This window comes from Micropterus salmoides, unplaced genomic scaffold (assembly GCF_014851395.1).
Source record: "Micropterus salmoides isolate LMB-PRFRI ecotype aquatic unplaced genomic scaffold, ASM1485139v1 Ms_hic_scaffold_18, whole genome shotgun sequence".
Lineage (NCBI taxonomy): Eukaryota > Metazoa > Chordata > Actinopteri > Centrarchiformes > Centrarchidae > Micropterus > Micropterus salmoides.
Genome location: NW_024040928.1, coordinates 11,533,664 through 11,559,055, shown reverse-complemented (window position 1 = coordinate 11,559,055; position 25,392 = coordinate 11,533,664). Strand labels below are relative to the sequence as shown.

The window sequence follows — 25,392 nt, the reverse complement described above, 5'->3', positions numbered from 1 at the left end:
AGGTTCCTACACAAAATGTGTCACTGTTCAAAATAGAGCACAGACCAGCTTATGAAGTGTGTGTAGTGTAATGAAGAGACACATTATGCTAACTTATTTCTTAAAGATTTATGGAAACACACTCTAAACATCCAAAGTAATCTTTTTTAAATAGCCCCACCAGAAGTTTGCAGTAGCCAAGACTGCACAGAGCAGAAGGGGGCGCCACCAGCTGTGAAACTGCCCTGCGGGTTCAGCCAATCCCTGTGCTGTGTTGTGCTGTGTGTGTAATCCAGCCCCTGTACTGCGGTGCCTCTCACACCAAGTTGTAGAGAAAAACGGGAACAAGAGGGAGACGGAGGGAAAGAAGGAGGAGAGTTTGGTGTTAGAATGAGTCGGCAACATAACAGTCCAGCGATGGAAAGCACTGATCGATAGCTCGGTAGGTGACTAGATATATTACTATTATCAGTTAGAGAGTGGATGTCGGCTGTGCGTGAAGAAGAAAGAAGAAAAGCAGGAGAAACATGAGTCGGCAGCAGCAGCAGCAGCCCCAGGGAGTGGTTTTAACGGGTTACCACAGCAACGCGGAACTGTTGCCGAAAAGTGGACTGTGTGCTCCCAGCGGGCCGCCAGCCCAGGACCCCGGGTCCACAGAGCCCAGGTGGGACATATCGCGTGGTTGTAATATCACACTTTACAATGAGGGCACTTGCGGTTAAAGGTGACTGTGTGTGTTTGTGAGAGAGAGAGAGAGTGAGCAAAGGTCGCACTGACAGTGGTGGTGTTTTTTTTTTTAAATTCGAGAGCCATGGAGAAAAATGTTAAATGAAACCCACCTGCCTGCGGTTTGTTAATCCTCCTGGAGAACTAGAACCCAGCTGGTACTTAACAACAGAACCTGGTTCATTGCACCCAGGCGGGCTACTTTATTTTCTCCCCCTGATGGGGCTCAACCCCCAGCCCTTGGCCTTGGGTTATGATTTTCCTTTACCTCATTCCTAATCAGCAGAGCAGCAGGTTAACCTTGACTTTGTTATAGGCTACTAGCCCAGATTTGCCAAGGTTGCCTATCTAAGTCTTCTGCACTTCTGTGGGTCTGAGGAGAAGATTTAGAAAACACAGTGCTCTTAGTTTAATTTTTAAGATATAAAATAGCCAGTTGTTGTTGGATGATGTAAAACGATTATTCAATTGGCCAATCAACAGAAATATATCAGGTACCACTTTGATAATTGATCAATTATTTAAGTAATTTCTCAATAACATTTACACTTCACTCTGTGAAAACATGGGACTGCACTCATAAGTTTGTGAACTCTCTATCATCATATTCTCCAATATGGAAGAACCCAGCATTGCCTTTCTTTAATGAAAATATTTTCAAACAGGCGGCAGAAAAGGGCTCTCGTACTTGTATGACAATAGAGTTCTTCTCTTGTATGACAATAGAGTTCTTCTCTTTAAACAGATCCAGGATAAATATGAGGTTCCCGGCTCACAATTCTACCAGTTTCCAAGGCTTGATAGAGGCTTTTTCAGATGATTCTCTTTCTACCAAGGGGAAATGGGAAGAATGAGGAAACACTAATGTGGAGAGGTGGTCACAGATTTGTTCAAATGTACACTCCGACTCACACATTTCGAGACGCACGCTCTTACAATTTAAGATTCTGCATAGAAGATACTATAAAACATACTAACCTCATTAAGTCCAGTTGCCCTTGATTTTAACCTTCTTTGGGCAGGCTACCAGTTATTTATTTAGGAAACAATCATTTTTGAGAAGAAAGGAGAGAGTAAATACGGGTGGATAAAACAGTCTGGTGTGACGCACAAATCTATATAGAAGCTTACACTACTTCATTCAGCAATGGGCTGCTCCCTTGTTATTGCCACAGCAATCCTTTACATTATAAGATTATGTTCATAGATGCTGTTGTAGAAGTCAAAATCCTATGCAGCCCCGTTCATATCAAAGCAAGTGGTTTGGTCGCATATAAGTGCATATCAAGAACAGATACAGGACACAACAGCAGGCTAGACAGCAAGCAACTATGATTTTTTTAGAGTGATCTTATAAATACCTTCATGTAGCTTTTAAAAAAGTTAAATAATTGTATTAGTACTAATCAAAGTGCAAAGCAAAGTGCATTCTCTAAAAATAACTGTGTTGCACAGTTTCTAACCTGATGCACGGCGGCTGAAGCACCTAGGACTTGGCCTAGAATTACATAAAGTTAATTGTGAAGATATCTGGCCCGCACACATTAAACAATATTAAAACACAAAGTAACTTATACTTTGAGTAGTTTATTGAGCAAGAACTTTTATACTTGAGTAGGTTTGTTAAATGGTCATTTTTACTTTTACTTCAGTATTTTATTATGGGAGTAATTGTACTTTTAGTTGAATAAAGATTTTCAGAACTCTACCTCCGCTGCTTTTTGCAAATTTTATTAATATTAATTTACCTTTTGTAATACTTTTTATCTGTAGCTTCACCCCAGCTGCAGAGAACACTGTTGCAAACCCAGGGTTGGGTGGTAATGAACTGTACTATGTTGTGTCTCTTGCACACTTAAAAATTAATTAATTAATAAAAAAAAAACAGGACATTTCAAGACGTCACCTTAGGCTCTGCGAAACCATTAAGGTGCCTTTTCACTGTTTTTTGGCATTTTAATGGTCAGATGATTACTTGATGGAGAAAATAATCAACATAATAATAAACACTGAGAAATCTATCTGTAGTTGCAGCCCTAAACTTATGGGGAAACTGTCAGGAACAGAACAGTATAGCATAAAACAGCAGGTCCACCAGGTTAAAAGGAGTTTGATTAACACTATTTTCAGTTGATGACAAAATAAATACCAGAGCTGCATGTATTACTTATTTGAATTTATGAATTTTCAATGAATCATTTAGTATAATGAAATTTCACAAAAATAATAATGCCCGTCACAAGTTCTCACAGCCCGATATGACTGCATCAAATGTCTTGTTTTGTCTGACTAACCATCCAAAACCCAAAGATATTTAGTTTTCAGTGATTTGTTTGCGTGTTAAATGACCGAAAGATTTAATACAGGAGTTTTGAAGATTACATTTCTGTTGATTGGTGTGTTGTTGTTTTAGAAACGAATATACATGGATGGGTACAAATAACAAGAAAAAGCAACATAAAGTGTCTTAATGAGGTGCTAGGCCACTTTGAGCCTCCAGAACAACTTCAGTGCTTCTTGGCATAGATTCTCCAAGTCTCTGGGACTCTGCTGGAGGGATGAAAGGCATTATTCAAAAAGGCATTCTGGTGTTTTTCCAGATAGTGGTCGAGGGTTCTGCCTCACATGTTGTTTCAAATTCTCCCATAGGTGTCCAATTGGGTTGAGATCTGGTGAATTTCATAGTCATCAAACCATTCAGTGAGGACTGCATTTCTTATATTTTTAAATTTTTATCCTCTCTGCATGCAACGATATGCATTTTTAATACTGATGTAGTCACATCATGTGTTTTCATTACATGATCACCTCCTTGTCAGCTCCTTACACTGAGAAAAAGACACATTTTGGGGTGTTGTCACAGCGGAGACACTAAACGGGTCGTAAGCTCATGTGGAAATGACTACTAGTCTTTTATTTATAACAGAGCACATTATTTGTTTATTTGTATGTGTGTGTCCAGTACATGTTTAGTTCAGCAAACAACTGCTGTCAACAACCGTGGTGTGGTGAAAGTAAACAGCTTGCAGAGCAAATAGTCCAGCTGGCATTCAGAGGGACCCACTTGCCTCTGTGTGTATCATAGACTGGTGTGTATGTGTGTGTATATCTAGCTAGCTAGAAAAAAAAAACTGGCATCATGTTACAGCCTGCCTTTGTCTCACCTCCCACCGCAGTGTGTGTGTGTGTCCTGTCTAGGTTGACGTGAAGGCTTAGTTTTGCAGTCATTGTTTCCCCAAATTAGGAAATGAGAGACACAGACAGACAGTGAGCTTCTGGCCTCTTACCAGTAGTGGACATCCGACCTAAGGAGCTTTAGGTTACGAGTCCACTGGGTGTCTTCTATGTGGATTTTTTTATCAGTTAAAGGAAGAAGGAGAAATTAAGTTTTTAGCGAAAGGGCAGTGTGTTTCTCTTGTGTTTTCCATTGTTGTAAAGGAAACAGCGCTTCCCAAGCATCTCTGTAGTAAAAAAGTAGTTTGTGGACACACATGGTTTTAATCAATTCACTGAGCAACAGACAGCCGAACCCCACAGTAGAAATACAACACTGCACAGGAAATGACATCTGCAGAAAAGAAAGACAAGCTGTGAGAGGTTACAAGACATCAGACAACCATGTCAAAACAAAAATGTCATAGTGAAATCACAATCGCACAGCTGGGCCATTGTGCCATCACCCAGATTCACACTGGCACGTTTCTCGATGAACAGGACTCAATATTCTACCATAAATAATTGAAAAATAACATAAGACTGACAGATAGCCCCCAAAAACTGGAGAAATATGGTACCAGACATGGATAGAGACAGAAAGATTTGACAAAGGCAAAGTGGAATTCAGCTGATTCAGACTTTCAGCAAAAACGGAGCAACAGATAATGTTGTGTAGATTAGAACTAAAGGCGGATGATTTATTCAACCAATGTGTCATTGCTGAGACCAGTAACTGTGAGAGAGGGGGAACAGAGGCAGCCTCTGTTTTACACAGTGGGCAGCTGGCACCTGTTGATCTCAATGGGAATAACACACACACACACACACTCTCTCACACACACACACACACACACACACACACACACACACACACACACAATTCTGTTTCCCCAGCTTATGTCGGCTGCAAAACATCCTCAGATGTCCGTTGTTCACTTGAATCATAAAAATTACCTTCCACATCTATCTACTGCGGTGGAAAACTTTCAGATTCTCCGATCCTTTAAAATATTATTTTCCACATAAGAGTTAGATGAGAAGATTCATACCACTCACACATGTATCCCACAAATGTCTGTACAATAAATACAAAGCTAAAACCAGAGCATTTAATTTTTACACTTTAGTTTATATAGGGATTAAACAAACAAAGACGCCAACGTGGTTTCCTCCACTGTCAGGACAGGAAACACAACAAAAATACAAAATACAATGGTGACAGGAAACAGGAAATGCATGCAAAAACTATAAAATAAAATCATGTAGACACTTCTAGGGGAAGCACTTTTGTTGTTGATTTATATTTAATTAATTAGTCAACATTGTAACGTAATTAACTTGAGCATATTCTATCTACATGGCACGTGATGTGGCTATCTGTGCCAGTGTAGCAACAAAGCCTACTGTATATCAACTCAATAATTCTGCTAGTAATATCTAGTGTATTTTTTACAAGCCCTATTGATTTATTCTGTCAAAGTGGGACATGAACTCCATACAGCCTAGTGACATGAATTCACGGAAAAACATAAATTGATTGATTGATTGATTATTGGGAACTTAAGCCTATCTTCCCGTCTTTCTAAAACATACCTAAATAAATCTGTCTGGACTGTAGCTAGTGGACTACAAAACTAAAATCTGTAAAAATGAACATGCATGCAATACAACCTGTATACTTGTAGGCTATTGATAATTCTGTAAATATCCTAAATATCCATTTTTGAAAAATTAGAGACACATCCACTTCACTGCAAGTAAATAGTACTGTAACAGTACTATTAGCTTTTTTTCTGTGGAGAACGTAAGCTAACTGATTATATAACCGTGTGTGTTTTAGGTCTCTCCCTGCTCCAACACAGCTAATTAAAACTATTAACTCCTTATGAACTCCTGAAGCTGCTTAATCAGCTGTGTTGGAGCAGGGATCATTAGGCTAGTATAAACAAATCGCTCCACAATTGCTTTGTGCTGTTTCATCCTTTCTTGCAGGCTAAAATCAACACTTTGACATAACACTGGTGGTACCCAGGATAGTAATATGGATTGCGTTAGCTGGTGAAGTAATGTGGAAAGCCATAAAACTGTAGTATTTTGCACAGGGTAACGTTAGCAACTGGTCGGAGTTAGTTGGGACTCAGCAGGCTAATGTTATCTGAGTATCCTGAGCCAACGAAATCCCAAAATCAATATATTTCACATGTTTTGCAGTAATGTTATTTTACCTGTCCAATAGGATGAAAGCCAACTCTGGGTCAGTTTTGTACCAAAACTAAGTGGAGATCTCTCCGTGACTCTCTTTGACTCTTTCTGATGTTGACTGTGTTTTCACCCGAAGTCGATCTGATTCTTGTTTGGCCTGATGGGCTCCAGCACATAAAACTTTGTTGTTGGTTTTTATCCCGACGTGCAGTTTGTGTTGTAGTCTGTTATGCTAGGAACCGGTTGTTTTAGGGTATTAGTGGACTCCATCTTGATAGCTGCAGTGTTCTTGCTGTGTTTACGGTTCATATTCAGCAGACAAGAGGCTCGGGAGAGCGCATACAGTAACCGCCAAGGGAGTTCAAGGAAAATCCGACCCGGAGTCTTCACATAGAAATATACTGGCCATCAGAAGTAACAGAAAAACACGGCAAGTGATCGTTTTTATGTGAGGTTACAACCCCTTCACACACACAAAAGTGATTCATTTCATTAAAAAAACTAATCAACTAATATGCCTGTAAACCTGTAAACTGAATATGCAGAATGGCTTGTTTTGGAGTGTTAAGTTATATATTAAGTTAGTATACTGCAAAGTCCAAGTACTTCAAATTTCTCTAGTACTTGAAAAAAGCACTTAGTTACTTTCTACCACTGCTCATCTCTCAAAGATTATGTCTGTCATTGTCTTTTTATGTAAATCATGCAGTATCATGTCATGCTGCAGTGGTCTAGTTGGGAGATTTGTGACTGAGTGGTACTCTATAAACACTCTCAGGTCATGTGGGCTCAAATAGTCGCTTCCTCAGACCTTAGCTCATATTTAGCTCATCAGTGCTAAACCTGCTCTTGGCTGTGTGATACTGTTTCCTTCTGTTCCTGTTTGCACCTTGCAGTGTTTTTTTGCAAGCTGTTTTCTCTCCACACACACACACACACACACACACACACACTATCTTTGTCAGCAGCTCTAAGCAGGTGATAAAAGGTGTGTGGAAAAAGGTACAGAGAGTAGAACAATTACGCACGCACTGTTTTCCGTTAAAGGTTATTTGTGTACATGAAAATGTGCCAGAGAAAGAATGTGTTTGTTCACAAGGGCTACCCACCTGACCTCTATGAGTGTGTGTGTGTGTGTGTGTGTAAGAGAGCAAAGTCATTGGTGCCATTGTATGTAAATCTCTAAATTTTTGATTTGCATTGTAGTAGGTATTTTTTTCAACACTTACAGCCTACAGCTGGGATAGCTGCACTCCAAAAACGGACACAATAATTTCAGTCAAGTACTCAACAAGTATGTGAAAGCTCCAAAGATTAATTTTTAACATGGTTGTAAATATGTTTTTTCAGACTACATGATCAAAGTTAAATGGGAAACAAGGCATGAGTGTCATAGCCAATTAGATTGTTCAGAGCAAGTGGCTAGTGTTACCTCACAGTTTTCAATGTCCAATCAAAAGCTACACCTGTCTCTTGTTGGCTTTTTGGTGTATCAGACAGATTTGGACTAACCCCAAATGCATATACAAAAATATCTACAAACCACCACTAAGCTACAAAATATGTGATACTGCTGTAGACCTGAACAAGTCTACTGCTATGCTATTTAGGCACAGTGGTGCATTGAGCTAAACGCTAATGCTAGCATGACAACATACTGACAATGAGAAGGCTAACATGCAAACATTAGCTAATTTAAAGTAAACGCAAACTGTTACTGGGGCTGTTGGTAATGTCATTAGTTTTGCAAATACCACCATTAACCATCAAAACGTTATGGCCATCCATCTAAAAGTTGACCAGATATTTCAGTCTTGTCCAAAGTGGTGGACCAACCAACAGGCCGCTAGCATGGCTAAAAATAGTACAAATGTAAGATCAGTGTGAACACATTGGTAACAATGTATCATACTCTGGCCCTAAAATGGTATGCAAATGTATATACTGTTGCTGGATTAACCACCACTTAATGTCTTAAATAATTTTGAGTACCAACACTGTCAAACTAATATATGTATCAATATATCTTTGTGTGTGTGTGTGCTAATTTCTGATTCATGGTTCAGTCTAAGCATTCTTCATACTGTCGCTCTGGATGAAGGTAAATTATTAACTCATCCTGTGAGCTCATATGCCTGTCCGCCAGGTTTAAATCTGCTTCCAAGGTAAACAAATCTTCTTAACTATGAATCAGAAAACAAGGACATTTTTGCCATTCCTCACAAATGAAAGCATTGGTGAGGCTTTAGGAAGGCCATGGACATATGTCAGTGGACCTGCTAAAATTGCTGTTATCAAAACAAAGAGGGATAGAGAGGAGTCAGCATGTTTCTGCATGTGTAATCACACAGTGCTTAGACTAAGTCCTACTGGCTGGAGGGGAGATTGTACCATAAGTAGACAGACATATAAGTAAGAAGGCAGGGCTGAACTACAAAGTACCAAGTGCACAGGAAAAGGAGATACATACTGTCCCAGGCGAGGAGGAGGAGGAAGAGGAGGAGGAGAGAAGAGTGGGGAAGAAAATAGATTAGTGGAAGGAAAGAGAGGAGGAGGTCAGTTGTTGGTAATATACCTGATGTTCTTTATTAAAACCAGATCAAAGTGTATGTATGTCTATATTTACCAGTTTATTGGTATGTCCACCCACAGTTTGTGTGTGTATTTGTGTGCGTGGCAGGAAGTCTGCTGAGGTATGTGGCCTTGGGCTCAGCTTGAACCCAAAGTGTAATACGCTGATAATTCCAAATTAATGAATACAGCACATCAACACGATGCTATTCATTCTGACTTTACAGTAGCCTCACGGGTTAATTTATTTCCTTTTACTTCATTTCATCTCTGTTAGAAGTGTTATTTTCTTAACCTAATATTTTAACAATGTGGTATTCAAGAGTTTGCAAATTTGGTGGCTAAGTATTTCATTATTTTTGCCTTAATTGCACCATGTCCTAGTGACTGGGCCAAATTGCGTAATAAGATGTTTTCAATTCACTACATTCATGTTAATGTGTCATCTCCCGCAAATGAGACACTCTTTTTAAATCAGTGTTATAGCATCTACAACCTCTGAAATTGTGACCTTTACTTAAAGCTTTGCTATTAAGCCAGTTTGTATTTTGTAGTAGTAGTGCTTTTAAATTCTAGACTGTCTTCAAAGCTGAATAAAATCTGGACCAATGGTGTCTAAAATATTACTTTAAGAGTTTACATTCTTGAACTTTTGCTTAATTTATTCCAAGTCAGGTATTCTAAACACCATCCCATATAGTATTGGGAATTTCAGTGTGATATAATCAAATCAATTTACAGAGACTTGAAACTTGCTTTGTTCTCACAGTTACAGTTGACAGATCCAGTTTCAGCTGTTACTGTGCTAGGGCTCAACTTTTTAACAGCCCCACTGTCAAATACATAGCTCTGTGTACACAGAAACCACAGACCTGCTGCTACACCATCAGTCAGTTGTACTATAACTGTGGCTTCTCGCTCCAAGCTCTGTAGCTTGAAGTGGAAGAGAAACAGGAGAGAATGTGCTGTGTTAGATAATGTAACTTCCTGTCACAACAAAGGGGACATTCAGTCGGCCATCAGCAATTTGTTGTCATGATTTACCAAAACCCTTTTTTTTTTTTGTTTTACATTTTGTGCAACTTTGCCAAATGTCCTGAGCGTATGCATTTTGATTAGATGTAGTGTCATATTGACAAGTTTCTTTCTTATCACTCTTTCAGATGTTATAATTATACAATACAATACAAAATAGTAGTTGTGCTCCTGATGGTAGAGTTAGCGGCAACAGTGACACCCTGTTTTGGAGCACTGTGGCTGTGTGTTTGTGTTGTGGGAGCATATTTGTGCACACTGTGCAGAATTAATTAATTAGAAAAGATCCCATGCAACAAATATTAAAGCCATGACATTTGGGTCACCATTTCCATGACCGCACATAACTTCATAAAGTTGTGTATTAATTGTCATATGGGTTGCTACGTCACATCTAGGAGTGTCTGATGACACTGTTAGATATGAGATCATCCTTACCACCATTGTCACTAATGGTTTACTCTGTCTTATCTAGGCTAGGCTAAACAACCTCTAGTGTATGTTGCTAACTGTGTTGAGCTAGCAAAGAGAAGTCCACGCTGTGTGAGAGCTACTATTTTAAGTCCCTGCTGAGGTTGTCCTCATTAAATGACTAGATGGGAATTCAACATGCTGCTGGCTCATCGTCTTTGGCCAACTTATGTCTGTATGACTCACTGAACGTTTTGATTATAATATAAATTTAAAAAGCGGTCTCACCATTAAAGGCATACTAGCATCTACTGCAAGATGAATCTAAATCAAAGCCAAAACCTGCCTTTTGAACACACCTCTATTACAGCGCACAGTAAACACAATCAGTTCTCAGAGAATCTAACATTTATAATCCAGGAATATTTTTATGAGAGGTGCTGATACGAGGCATTAATCATAGCATCACTGGTAAACAAGGTGCAAAGTAAACTTAAGTGAAACCCTTGTGGCTGGGATCAAGTTTCACTCCAGGGCTAGTGAGCGACGGATTCTTTTAAATCAAGATTTGAAAGTTTTGTTGGAAAATGGGAAAACTGTTTGAAAACTGATCACTAGATTTTGTACCTTGCTAACTGTCTGACTTACCCGTCTCTGTCCCCATTTGTCTCTGTCTGTCTTTCTTGTAGCCGCAGAACAGGCCACTACACTATTCAGCAGAACCAGAACACACATCATGTAGACAGATATGGGCCTTCCACTACCACCAGTAGTACTAAAACCACCAGTACTGACCCATCGTCACTACCCAACCCAAGCGTTGCCGCTTGCTCTCAGCCCTACTCCAGCCCCAAACCAGGCTCCAGCCCCAGGCACAGTCCCATTTCCAGGTTCAGACCTGGGCCCACATGTCAGCGCTGCAACTCTCAGGTATGCTGTAAATGATGATGAGATATATTTGTGGTAACTTGTGAGTTGTTTTCCCTAACATTCAACTCACACTGTGGGAATCTTGTTTTCGATTCAAGATAAGAATTTTTCTATAAATATGTAAATTATAACAGTTAAAAGTTTACAGGGTTTTGGTTAGCAGGTATACAATTGTTGTCCGTCATATTTATTAAATAATCTGTAGCTTTCAGACAGGGAGGATGTATTTTCAGTGTCTCTGGTGATTTTTCTAAGTATGAAAAAGAAAGTGCCTTTTAAGGAAAAAGTGGAGAAACATGTAAACATGTAAAATGTGTGTGTGTGTTTGGTATGTGTATCTGAAAGAAGCTGCACAGCCTTGAAAAATGTTCAGACTGGATATGAGTCTTGTGCTGTTATTCATTATCTCTTTTCCTCATATCTAGCACATAAAAGAATTTAAAAAATCAGGACAGAAATCAGATATGAAACAGAAGCACAACACAGATTACCCAAATGCCTGTCTAAACACGTACTGTATGTATTTAGCTGCCTTTTAAAAGAATCAGCAGACTGTAAGGTTGTGGGCAGATCTTTCCATAACTTAGGGGCTACAGCCTCAAAAGCTCGGTCACTACAAGTCTTTAAGGTAAATAACAAGCTGATGAGCAAGGGTGTAGCAGTTCAGCCACATATACAGGAGCCTGACAATGCTCTGAAAGCAATAGTGAGAATTTTAAACTGGATCCTATATGCAACAGGGAGCCAGTGAAGATATCTTAGTGTAGGGATAATGTGAAACTGTGTATTTATCCTAGTGAGTAATGTTGCAGCAACATGCAGTTGTGATAAGTGATAAGTGATAAGAATAGTGCATTACAGTAGTCTCTGCGAGATGAAATAATAATAATAATAATAATAATCTTTATTTGTAGAGCACTTTTCAAAAACAAGTTACAAAGTGCTTTAACAAGTGTAAAGACAATAATACCCAAAAAACAATAATACAGAAACAATACAAGATAAAAGCAGGAAAACATTGAAAAGACTAAAATACACGTTTAAGATAAATATAAAATAAGTAAAATAGAATAAAATAAAAGGGATAAAATAAAGTCAAATAAGATCGGGAAAGGCTCTCCTATAAAAGTGTGTTTTAAGAAGGGACTTAAAAGAGTTCACTGACTCAACCGACCTGATTTCCTCGGGCAGGCTGTTCCAGAGCTTCGGGGCCCTGACAGCAAACGCTCTGTCCCCTTTAGTTTTCAGTCGAGACTCTGGAACAGACAACAGACCTCTGCCCGAGGATCTCAAGGTACATGCTGGTGCGTATGGGACTAAAAGGTCAGAAATATAACAAGGCGAGAGGCCATAAATAAGTGTGTGTACAGGCATTTCTAGTTCAGCAGTTGAAACTACAAATCTCAATATAGTAATATTTCTTATTTGGAAAAAAAACAAGATCTGGTCAGCCTCTTAATGTGGTTGTTGAATAACCCTTAATTACACAGGTTAGAGTTGGTAGCAGAGGAGAAAGACCCAATACTTAGCATAATCATGGGGGCAACTTTTCTGGAAATACAACCAGAACTTTTGTCTCATCAGTATTGAGCTGTAAAAACCTTTCTGTTGTCCAGTCCCTAATAACATTTAGGTAGTAAATATGTGCCTAGATGAACTAAAAGCCTCACTAAGTTTGAATGGGAAGTGGAGTGGGTTATCACCCGCAAATAAATGCTTTTGATCTGTCCCAAGGGCTACAGATATAGAGAGAATAACAGGGGCTCCAGAAGCAAGCCCTGAGGGACACCACAAGACAGTGGAGAGGACTCGGACACAAAGTCTCCAAAAGACTTTGCTAAGCCTGATATACCCACCCTGTCATGAAGGCTCTTTATAGAACACAATGGTCTGTTGTGTCAAACGCAGGCTGAGGTCAACAGCTACTAACAGAGAGCACTCACCTGCAGCAGGGAACATTATGTCGTTAGAGACCCTCAGAAGAGCAGTTTGCCAAATCCCTGACTGAAATATATCATAAACATTGAGCCTCTCCAACGCTGCAGTGAGCTGGTTGACCACAACCTTCTCTAAAGAGTTTAAATATGTGTTTATAGTTCATGGGCAAAGCTGGACCTAGGTTGGTTTTCTTTAATGTGGTCTGGGTAGTATGCTTAATATGCTTAAAATCTGTACTTCTCGTAGGACTCTCTGGACGAGCTTGAGATGGACGCCTATTGGAAGGAGGTGGAGAATATCACTCGCTCAGGAGAAGGAGCAGGGAGCGGAGAAGGTGGAGGAGAAGGAGAAGTGCAGGAGGAGGAGCAGCAGAAAACTCCTGAGGGTATGATACACTGTGTCCATGGATAGGCTGAAATAGACATACATTTCCTCTTTTCTTCTCATATACTAGTATTCAAATTGGGTGTTTCTATTCTTGATTTAGAGCATTGTACTTATAGAAGAGATAATGCAGCAGCAGAGTTTGATCATAGGCTAGTTGGGGCATGTGTGTAGTTCCAGACATAGACGGGTAATGAGACAACGGACCCCTGGCGCAGACACATAAAAAGTCCGTCATCCCTCCTACATAGGAGAAAAATGCCCATTTTGGTCACTTTGCATCTTCTTGTGGTGATTTTGCATCTCTTTTGTGTCTTTTTGTAGTACCTCCTACACAGGAGAGAGACACCCACAAACTACACACAAAACTACAAAAATCTCTCTGTAGATGTTTTGCGTCTTTCTTTCTCCTTCTCTTTGTGGTCGTTTTACATGTCTTTGTATTCATTGTGCATCTCTTTGTAGTAGTTTGTCATCTCTTTGTTGTTGCATTGTATATCTTTGTAGTCATTTGGTGTGTCTCTGTAGTCATTTAGCTGCTCTTTGTGGTTGTTTTGCATCTCTTTGTAGTTGTTCGGCATCCTTTTATTTGGTGTCTTTATGTGGTTATTTTATTGATTTTCCAAAAAAATGTTTAACTTCATACGAAGGTTCTGGTCCAAGGGACGCTGACCCCTTGTCTGGTATGTCTTTCAGTAATCCAAGGCCTCAGATGTGAAAATTTACAACTCAACAACTGTTTTTCTCATTCTATTAGAGTTCAAATTGAGACCAGTAACTATGCAATGATGCAGTAAACGTTTATTTTTGTAAGATATAGAAAGGTTGGACAAACAACGTTATGTACTTTTCTACGTTACTTAAATTGCAAAGTGTTTTAGTGTCACATGTTCTATGAATAGGAAGTAAAATGACTTGGAGAGACTGTTATTAAATGTAAATGCTAGCTGTTTGTCAAAATCACAGTGCCAGCTCAGACTTGAGCAGACCAGCTCTGCATTGCCATGCATAAGAGGTATGCAATTCTTGTGTGGATTTCTATGAGTCTTTTTTAGCCTGTTATAAAGACTATTGTTCTCTGGAGCAAACACACACTTCCTCTATAGTGTGTGTGTCCAACTCTGCCTGTGGTTACTCATTTCCCTTTCCTGCACCTGTAGGATTTTTTGAGTGTCTTACACTGGAATAAGTAGAGGCTTCTTTCCCTATTTTTTCATTGGCTTTCCCCCATTTTGAGTCAAAAAATGGTGATTGTGATGTACCTTCTCAGGAATTAAAAAATAAAAGTCTTTTATCTTTCCTTTGTTATTTTCCCCTCCTTTCCCCTTTCTCTTCAGAAGGTGAACAGGAGGAGGCGTGGCTTACAGAGGCGGGGCTAGCACGGCTGTTTGATGATTCACTGGCAGCTGACCTGGATCAGGTGTCAACATCTATGCCTTTTTTACATAGTTAGATCTGAATCCAGTTTTAGTCATAATTTATGTTTCATATTTGCAGTTCACATCTTTGAGTGAGCATATACTGCAATATTTACTTGTCTGCTTATACAAGTAAGAATGTGTTGGACAAAAAAGACAGACTGAATGAAGAAGACATTAGATAGCTGGATGGATATACTGTATACCTGTTGACTCATGTAGAAGTCTGATTGATTAATTGACAGGAAGAAGACAGCGCAGTGTTCCTGTCTACTCTGACCAGAACTCAGGCGGCTGCTGTGGAACGTCGTGTGGCATCACTACAGCAGACTCTACGTCGACGCAACCGGCAACATGTTCCTGATGTTAGGGATATATTCAGACCTCCTGAAAAGGTTAGGGAGTGCAGACATACTGTGCATGAACACAAAGTAATTATATTGTATCAACATGAAAACTATTGTAATTGTATTGTAAACTTGAAGCTTCAGCTGCTTTTTATTCACTTGCCATAAACTGTGACACAAGCCCAAATTAATTTGTCCACCAAATTAGTTTTAAAGCCTCATTAAAAAAAAAAAAACCTATTTGCTCTATTGCTGTGTGTTAGTTGAGAAGACTGATACAGCTCTTATGTGCTTAATATGAAGCGACAGCCAGAAGGTTAGCTTAGATCAGCATAAAGACTTGAAATGGGCAAACCGCTAGCCCGGCTCTGTCCAAAGATAACAAAATCCAGCTGCTGTAAAAGGTCACTCATTAATATGTTATATTGTGAGTTGTGGTTTTGTCAGGGGGCTATATGCTGGAGTATTTCTTGGCTGAGTGTAGTAACTCCTGGACTCTCTCTAAGCTAAGCTATCCAGCGGCTGATTGTAGCCTTATATTTGCTTTCTAGACATGAGAGTGGTACCGATCTTCTCATCCAATTCTCGGCAAGAATGCAAATAAGTGTATTTCCCAAAATGTTGATTGCCTTTTTATTACTATTTTCTTTTCTTGTGTTAAATGATGTCTGTCACAATATGTCACAGTAAGCAGTGATTATGAGGGACAGGAAATTGTTTGTTTTGTTTTTGTTGTTTTTTTTACCACAAAGGAAGTGGTCACAGCTTTGCCAACCTGGCGTCTGTTGTTACATCTCCAGTCTGATGGTAATCAGTAACCAATTGCCAAGCTGTTTGTTTCACGATCAAATCCAACTCTATTACTGTAAAATCAAGTCCCTTCAATATCCTAGACTGACTAGATTCATATTTAAATAATGGAAAATATATGTATTTATTTGGGTAGAATTCCAAACTACTCCAGTCAGCAGAATAAATAGCTCTGAACCACACGCAGTTTGTCCACCTTGAATCATCTCTGTGGATGAAACATACTTTATAAATAAAACTGCCTTGCCTTGCCTTAGTAACAAGATAATATGTAACATGAATAATGTAACGAGGGAGGAACTTTGTGACTAGTTAAACATTTCACTGTTTGCTGTATAGTCATGAGTTTCTGTGTTATACTGTGTGCTGCAGGATGAGGAGCCGAGTAAACTCAAAGGGGGAAGTGAGAATGGACGAAAAGATGTCACTTCAGCTGGTATGTGCATCACATACACGCTTGTACAGTATGAGTCAACATGGAAAATTATGAATAGGGCCCAAATAAACGTCTGTCTAGCAACCAAGATTAAAACATGATAAAATTGATACACTACTGTATAAAAGAAACAAGACAACAAAACATGGGTGGACAATACAGGAAAAGCCTTAAAAATACGGGTTTATTCACCAGTAGAGTAGTTCAAAGGCAGTAGGCCTCTATCTCCTCTTTCTGCTGCATTGACTTAAACAGTGTGGCAGAAGCACACATTTAATTGGTGTCTCTGTGTATATACGACTGCACCTACATAAACACATTTGTACTTAACTACTTGTGCGATCTTTTATTTCCTTTTTTGTCTGTGGCCCAACAGAAGCAGAGACAGAACTGAACGTTGAAGTGGCGTTTTCAGAGCAGGCGCTCACTTACAAAGACATCCACCAAAGGTTAAAGGTCACCACAAGCCCTAACTCACCTGACGACAAACTACCGGTGAGTCACACACACACACACACACACACACACACACACACACACACACACTACACAAAGGCTATAGTCACATTCACTTCCTCAGCTGAATGTTTCTTTACTGATACATTTAGTGTGTCTTTGCTTGTGGAAGAGCCAGTGGTGCAATGAACAAACTGCAGGGACTGATTTAATGCATTGGCATTGCTTTCTTGCTTTAACTATTTTTAGTGCAGGGTTATATTAGAGTTTATATTGATAACTTATTAATTGTTGTGGGTCAATGATTGCCAGAGAATGCAGAAACAGATCTGACAACAGAAATTTTAAAACTTCAGCAATTTAAGAACCTTTTTTTTACTGCTCACTCAGTGTGACAAAATGTTGGTCTAATCAGATTAATAATGAAAATAATACTATCTAAGTTATAGTTTACTCCGGTTGTTTTATTATATTATGGCAAATATTTGGCCTTGGAATGTAATAAAAACAGGAGTGCTGAATGAAATGTAAAATCTAATAATACACATTAAAATATGGCATGTATAGTTAGTTTTAGTTAAACAGTACTGTTAGGCTTTGTTTGAGCATACACTATGGCATAAAGGTTGTGTTGCATGCCCGCAGAAAGCAACGTTTTTGGTGAGCAGTGTTAGTGCTGGTCTGTAGGGCCATCTGGTGGTTGAACCTGGTATAACAGATTGTTCCCGCTGTGTTCATAAAAGGTCTGTAGCCACTTCTTATAAAATTCAGTAATTTCAGTATGACACAGTCCCCATTCAGCAGGCAATGTAACAGTACAGTGAGAAATTAATTTGGTGCAGTGTAATGTTTTCTCCCACAGTTACGGACGCCCCTCTGGCTCCTTCCGGGGTATACAGATGGAAAGTAACCTTCAGGCTAATTCTGGCATATTTACATTGCTGCAACGCTAAGATGTCCATTGATATGCATGTCTGTTTTAAATAAAGAAAGAAAGAAAGAATAATAATAAATTGTCTTTTTGTTTTCCTTTTCTAGAACTTTAAGCTGCTCCGAGATAAAACAGGTCAGACGCGAATAGGAGATCTGTCTCCTCTGGATATGAAAAAGGTAACATTTTCCTCCAGGATGATTTGCAGATGCATGCGCGTACATGTCATGTTCATTTTCAGACAGCCCTTTGTGAGATAAATTGCACCAAATGAGATAAGTTAATTGAGTTGTTTGTAAATGCAGTTAATATTTGAAATCATTGTTTTATATATATTTTTGTCTGTTCAGGTGCGTAGACTGGTGTTGGTGGAGATGACTGCTCTGTTTGACACTGCCGGGATAGACGTGAAGGCTCACAAAGCTGTCAAAGTTAAGACTAAAGGTAGACACACGCACACACACACACTATATTGACACATATATATACAGCTGTGAAAGCCCTGAATGCTAAACAAAACTGAAGGTACTCTCATCAGACACAAAAAAATAAATCACTACAACATGCACAGAGACACAAACTAAGAGTTAAAGTTAAAACAACAAATAAGAGCATTTACACAAACACAAATAGGGATATGTGCAAACGCTTGCACTCACAAAGTCATTAGAAATAACAAGATTTAGTACAAATTACAGTCTATTTCTTCCTGGTCAACATGTGTGGTAAGTTTATGAAGATATTTCTGTTTTACTAAATATTTGTGTTTGTGCAGAAACTGGTCTGTTTGGTGTTCCCCTTGCCACTTTATTGGATCAGGACCAGAGGCGGGCTCCTGTGACCAAAGTGCCATTCATACTGCAGAGGGTGAGCATGCCAGTCAGCCACGTTGTCAGTCAGAGATATGGGCAATTCAACATTACAACAATAATGAGAGGAAGTTTCATAATAGTTACTGATTAAACAGCAGCAATATATCAATTGATGTCTCTGTGTTTCCCATATGTATCTCACAATTTACATTACAGTAGCACCACCTGAATCCTGCAATCATTATTACCACTATGTCCAACTTAAATTGTAGTCTTTACAATTTCTACTTGTGGTGCTTTACCTCTCTCTTTTTCCTAGCTTATCAGTCATATTGAGGAGGAAGGATTAGACACAGAGGGGCTGCTACGGATCCCTGGAGCAGCCACTAGAGTCAAGGTCGGTTAAAGAATTTGACTGCCAGCAGCACAGACTTGTAAAATTGTTGGTTGGTAGCAAGTGTAAAGAAAGACTGGCACCAACATTAAAGGTTCAGTGTGTAAGTTTTAGTTGTGAGGGTTGCGAACTGGAACCGGTGTCTCGGCATGCGTTCACGTGCTCCTCGGATGGTCCCATTTCCCGAGTTGTGAAGATGTTCTTCTGACTTCAGTGTGTGTTCATGCGCTCTTAAGTCGGAATGTGGAACCAACATGGACGCTACTACAAAGATGTGTTTAATCAGCATTATCAGAGCGTATAAACAACACGCAGATCTAGTTCACTATACATGGACAGCAAACAAACAGTTATAAGCATATTACACATTACTTGTTTGCAAAATATGTAAATGTAATACGTGATTTTACACAAATCCAAGTTCTGTATACTTCTTTATGACTCATGTACACTTTATTTCTCTTTTTGCAATAAAGATTTAAGGAGGAAAAATATATTCACTCACTGCCCTCGCTTTCCAAGCGCGCAGGAGAAGCTGCGGTGGCCGACACGCTCTATTGGCTCTTGTGCTAAATAATACATGTGGTCCTCCATTTGTCCAAATTTCTTCTTTCTTACTTCTAATAAACCAGTCAACTACTACTACTCTTACTACTACCGTTACTTGTCCTTGTTCTTTCTCTTCTTCATACGTATTGAACGTAGTGATGAAACACGCTGTGTAGCACCGTTACTCCGTTTGGGCTACTGTAGAAACATGGCAGGGCTACATGGCGATGTCCATGTAAGAGGACCCGTGGTGTATGTAGATATAAATGGCTCATTCTAAGGTAATAAAAACATAACAGTTCATTATGTAAGGTCTTTATGCATCACTGAAAACATAGTTATGTATATTATATTGCATTTCTGTCAACATATGTATCTGTGTCTGTCCAGACGTTGTGCCAGGAGCTCGAGTCCTCTTTCTATGATGGGATGTTCCCATGGCAACAGCTGAAACAGCACGATGCTGCAAGCCTTTTGAAGCTGTTCATCAGGGAGCTACCCCATCCTTTACTGACTGTGGAATACCTCAATGCATTTATTGCTGTCAACAGTATGTGTTCATGAAGCATTCTGCTTAATCACAAAAGCTTTACAGCCACATTATGAGACCATGAACCAAGAAACTTGTATTAAGCAGTTCTGTGCGTCTGTCTGTTTACAGAGCTACCCACAAAGAAGCAACAGCTGCAGGCTTTGAACCTGCTGGTCCTTTTGTTACCTGAGGCCAACCGGGATACTTTGAAGGTACATGCATCGTGGAGCATTTTCACTTCTACAAATGAGAAACTTCAAATTAAATATTTTTATCATAAGTTAGATTTCTGCTTGCTTCCCCCAGGCGCTTGTGGAGTTCTTCCAACGTGTCATTGACCATCAGGCCAAGAATAAGATGACCCTCAACAATGTCTCTGTTGTCATTGCACCCAACATCTTCATGTTCAAAGGCTTTCGCTCCAAGGTGACTGAACAACAGGAGTTCTCCATGGCAACAAGCACGGCCAACATCGTCCGGCTGCTGATTAGATACCAGAATCTTCTATGGACAGTAAGGATCAAAAGGAGACCTCCAGCTTGATATGTTCTGCCATTCAAATCACCACTACAAACAAACAACACTATCACTCAGTGCATTGTGATTAGGCATAGCTACTCGTAAAAGCAACTAGATTTATTTTTCCATGGAGTATGGAGGGCGGTACAGTGTATACTGAGGGGATCAAATCTCACTGTGTGTGTCTCTCGTCTCCAGATTCCCAAGTTCATTGTGACTCAGGTCAGAGAACAAAACATGGAAAGTCACCGGAAACAAAATAAAGAGCGAGCTGTAAGGAAGCTGCTGAAGAAGATAACTACCGACAAACCATCTGATAAAACTGCCCCAGAGGTAGGAGTTAAAATGTTATGGTTATATAGCTGCCAGTGACCTATTTTGAGAAATCACCATCAATAATCCTACTAAGAAATGTGCCATTGAGAAACAATAACAGTAGGTACTCTGTAAACTCTGTAAGACATAATACAATTGTTGTCTACACTGTTGTGTAAACCAGCTGTTTCAAATATTCTCGACTACATTATAATATGTAATGATATAGTCATTTAATGGACACGCTTATCCAGAGTGTTTCAGAGCAGAGCACTGAATGCCTCATCTTCAATATCATCAGTAAACATCCAGTGCATCTTTTGAACACTGACCATGTGTGGCAGTGCTAGATAAATAGATAATAGCTTGAAATAATGAAATATTAAGACAAACTATAAACCTTAACAGTCACAATTTGATACCAACTATTCATCCATCACGGTCATAATGTACCATGCTGCTCTGAGTAGATTGTATACACAGTCTATTGAGAAAGGGTGACACCTAGTGGTGATGCATAGGGATGTTGTTTCTTAGCGGGCATATATTTTCTATGGTGCAACATCAGGAGATAAAAACATGACTGTCAGTAAGTCAGTCATAAGAATCTTATTCCTATCGCATAGTCCACAGTATATTTCTTTTTATTTGATTTTTTTTAGTAGTATCTAATGAGTGCAAATTCAGTTATACTGAACATTTAAAAACATTTGACTGTTTCACACACACTCAGTGAAATGTTTTTGGATCCTTTCTTGTATCAGTATGTCAGTCAGCGTTGCGCCTCCCCAGAGTTCACCTGGCTGTGCCATTGCTGATGAGAATCAACGTAATCGTCAGCTATCTGATGCTCACCAATTGGGATTTAGCCTTTTCTAGAATACAGATCACCTAATCAACTCCCTTAGTATTCTGCTTCAAGGCAATAATAACTAAATAAGCAAGGTACTATGGTGTAATACTGAAGGGCAGCTAAGCTAGCAGAGTAAAGCAGCAGTACAGTTCTTCTTGACAGTGTAGTGGAGAACTGTAGTGACAATTGACCCTGCATGCTCAGCTGTCTGTGTCCAGACAGTGTTTTGAGTTTATTAAACAGAACAGCAGGAATTTATTTGTTATCTTAACCCCCTGTCTCGTGTGAATGTTTGTGTGTGATGAGGATAGTGTTTATGGCTGTTTGATTGACTGTATCTTTCTCTTTGTTACACTCTGTTTGTCTCCGCCTGTGTTTACGAACCAGGAGAGTTCACAAGGATTCATTCGAGTCCAAGCACCACAGTTCAGTAAAGTCTCCATGGCAATTCAGCTTACTGAAAAGCTGCAAGCTGCTGATGTATTAACACGCTTCCTCAGCCAGGACAGGTAATGTGTGTACATGCAGCACTGCATACACACAAGTACAGTATTTGTCTTGGCTGCATGAGTCCCATCCTAAACTTTTTCTCTTTCTTTCCTCCCAGTTCCATGGCAGTGAAACAAGAAGAGCTGTGTCTCTATGAGATTGGTGGGAACATCCGTAAGTCCTTCTCCCACTAAAAACAGATTAATTACAATGTTTAGATTGTGTATTCTCGGCTGATAACCCAGCTACTGAGCCAGCAGGTCAAAATATGTAAAAGGCACGGATGAGTGTTTGTTATAGTAACTACATGATGTCTCTCTTAATGTTCCTCCTCTCTCTGCTCTATCTGCTCGTCCCTCAGAGGAAAGATGTCTAGATGGGGAAACATATATGAAAGACCTCTTCCAGCTCAACCCTACAGCAGAATGGGTCATCAAAACTGTACAGCGATAAACTCCTACCGTCATGCCCTGCTACATGCTGGACTGCTCCACATTTATTTCACCACTGTGTCCTGCTGAGAAGAGACGTTTGGTTGGCCCTGAAACTGCCAAAAAATACAAGTAGGCTAGTCCAATTTAAAACAAATGAAACCTATCAGGTTTGGTGAAATCTTTGTGGAAATATTGTATAGTATATTTTTTATCCACTTAGCTCAACAAACAGATTTTCAGACATGAAAAAAGAGCAATTACGTGCATACATTTCCATTTTTCCCAACCTGCCTTATGATCTTTTCAGACGGGGAGCAATTGACTCGCCTAATTATTATATTAAAAGACCTTTATGCTACAGTTTGGATTTCAGCTAGCCTACAGTATCGGACAGTTGTGCAGGTGAAAGAAAACCTCTGGAGTCCTGACAGACCACTCTTGTACTGTGGTGGAAATATACCATTTCTTCCAGTTTGTCACAGTACTTGAGCCACAACATTGTGATTCTTAATTATTATGTGATACTGTAAGTATTGCAGTTGTATACTGTGATTTTTTTTTTGCCACTAATCACTTTGTTGTTTCTGCTGTGATAAGCTGAATTAATACATTTTTGGACAATAAAATATCAAAATTCTTAAAAATAACGAATCAATTACATAACAAAAAAAAGTAAGTTCTATTTTCTGTACAACTAACTTTGAGAGTATTGGCTTTTATTTATTTATATTTTCATTATAAGCCCTAAAAAGTAAATATTTGGTCACCATATTGAATGTTTATATATCAAAGCACTTAACCAGAAGGGAATGAACATGGGGAGTGAATGGCTGTAGCGGAGCGGTGAATAATTACTACTGTAGTGTAAGTTGTATGTGAGGGAGGGGGGCCCTTTATGTGGCAGGCCTCGACTGCTAACCAGGAAACTCAATGATGACATCACTGTTTTTATGGTACATTAATATTCCTGTACTTTGTAACTTTTTAAACCATAGTTGAGTTGAGATGTTTTGAGGTTGTTAATGTGTGAATCCATCTTCAAGAACTGCTACTCACCAGTGTACAAGAAAAGGAAATGTGTACTGTATATATAGTAGCCTGTGTGTAAGCTCGGATGGAATTCATCAGGTCAATTGCCTTATGAGTTGTGCACCAAAGACTTGATCATTTTAAAGATATGTTGGATTCTTAAGCAATAATTTGAAATAAATAAATTGTTGATGTATTCGTGGCCTTCATAAATGATACATTCTCACATGATGGGTTGCAAAGGTATCTGGACACCAATACCTTTGGCTTTTGCTGTTTTGATTTTGGCTCTGTACTCTTCACAGTCTGGGTATCTGTTGTAGAAAATCTCCATTTTATCTTTTTGGCACATAGCTGTATTTCTCTTGGCTTTCAGCAAAAGTCTAATATGATCCTGTGCTGTTTCTCACAGTTTCAACGGCCTGTGGAGGATCATATCTGCACCACAAAGTCAAACATTACGGATGTTTCTCTTGTGGAAAGCTATGGAGTGTTAACAACAAATTACTGTTTGAAATGTTTTGTGAACTGAGTCACTCCCTGCCTTGTATTATCTTGTTTACTGTGAATGCTTGTGGGTTTTTCCAAATAATGATGTCTTTGTCTTATTACTGCCTCTCAAATGACCACTAAAACAGCCTGTAAATAAACATGCCGTTTTTAATTACCACATCTGCTGGAATCAGTGCTTATATATGCAAAGGAATCTAACAAAAGTACATGCACACTAATAAATTTAAGAATGCTCTGTGGATATTCTTAGAGTTTAGTAACTAAGAGAAATTTGAATACAATTGTGTGGGCTGTATAATCTGCCACTGTGTGTAGGCCTCTTTGTATTTTATATGAGCTCATAATGTCCACTGTTAAATGTGCAGACTTCCTTACAGTAACTTCCCTCTCTTCATCATTCACTGACAGCCCTGACCAGGTAATATTTCATTCAACTAATTTACTGTGAGGATTCATGGCCCCAGTCAGTCAAATGGTCAGAGTGCTAATGGGTTTAGTGTGGCTTATAGGATCTGCAACAGAGTGCACTGGCTTACTGTGGGTCAGTGACAGAAACCGAACATAACACAGCATACCCGTTGTCACCTCTCCTTTGTGGTAACAGAAGTCAATCATCACAGTAATAATATCAGGAGTGGTTGTACAGTCTTTTGGATTTAAATAGGAAACTGATATTCTGAATGTGCTGAAACCAATAGGCAACAGAACAATATTACAGAAAATTCAGGAGTAAGAAATTCAGAAATAAGAAATGTATCAAAAATATTTTTTTTTATCTGATGCAAGGCCTTCCTTAAAACTAATAGATATTTTGTAGTGTATCATTTTAAACAGTTATATTGTATAAGTAAACTATACTAGAAATAGGACTATAGCTTTAAATAGTAGACAATCCTTTCTGTTTTATTCTCAAACATTGACTGTTCTTACTTATGTTGGTAAAATGATTCTAGGTTTCAAACTTATTTGCAGGTCTGTAGTTAATCTTACTTCTGGAGGATGATACCAGATGAATGTAGGCTATTGTTTACAGCCTGCCAACCTATAAGTTACCTTGTGTATAGACCCCCAATAAATGAGTTTTCAACTCGTAAACTTTATAATCCCTCCATACAGCTTGCCTTGAATTTGATAACAGGGATATCACAAATACAATTCAGGAT

The 25,392-nt window shown here is 39.0% G+C and overlaps 1 protein-coding gene across 3 annotated transcripts; it reads left to right on the top strand.

Moving 5' to 3' along the window:
• The first annotated feature begins 272 nt into the window (after positions 1–272).
• arhgap18 (Rho GTPase activating protein 18) lies at positions 273–24,388 on the top strand. Of its 3 annotated transcripts, none has more exons than XM_038726655.1 (18): positions 273–421; positions 10,830–11,070; positions 13,255–13,393; positions 14,730–14,812; positions 15,056–15,205; positions 16,340–16,403; positions 16,780–16,898; positions 17,898–17,969; positions 18,141–18,234; positions 18,566–18,657; positions 18,922–18,999; positions 19,936–20,095; positions 20,207–20,289; positions 20,384–20,590; positions 20,795–20,929; positions 22,152–22,273; positions 22,372–22,427; positions 22,615–24,388. In XM_038726655.1, exons 3-18 carry the CDS (start codon positions 13,276–13,278, stop codon positions 22,704–22,706), a joined length of 1,725 nt encoding a protein of 574 aa, XP_038582583.1. In that variant the 5' UTR covers positions 273–421; positions 10,830–11,070; positions 13,255–13,275; the 3' UTR covers positions 22,707–24,388. The 3 variants fall into 3 exon arrangements, with proteins under 3 accessions (XP_038582583.1, XP_038582582.1, XP_038582581.1); XM_038726654.1 differs by having other exon boundaries at positions 289–643; positions 14,733–14,812; XM_038726653.1 differs by having other exon boundaries at positions 289–643.
• Positions 24,389–25,392: the final 1,004 nt, after the last annotated feature.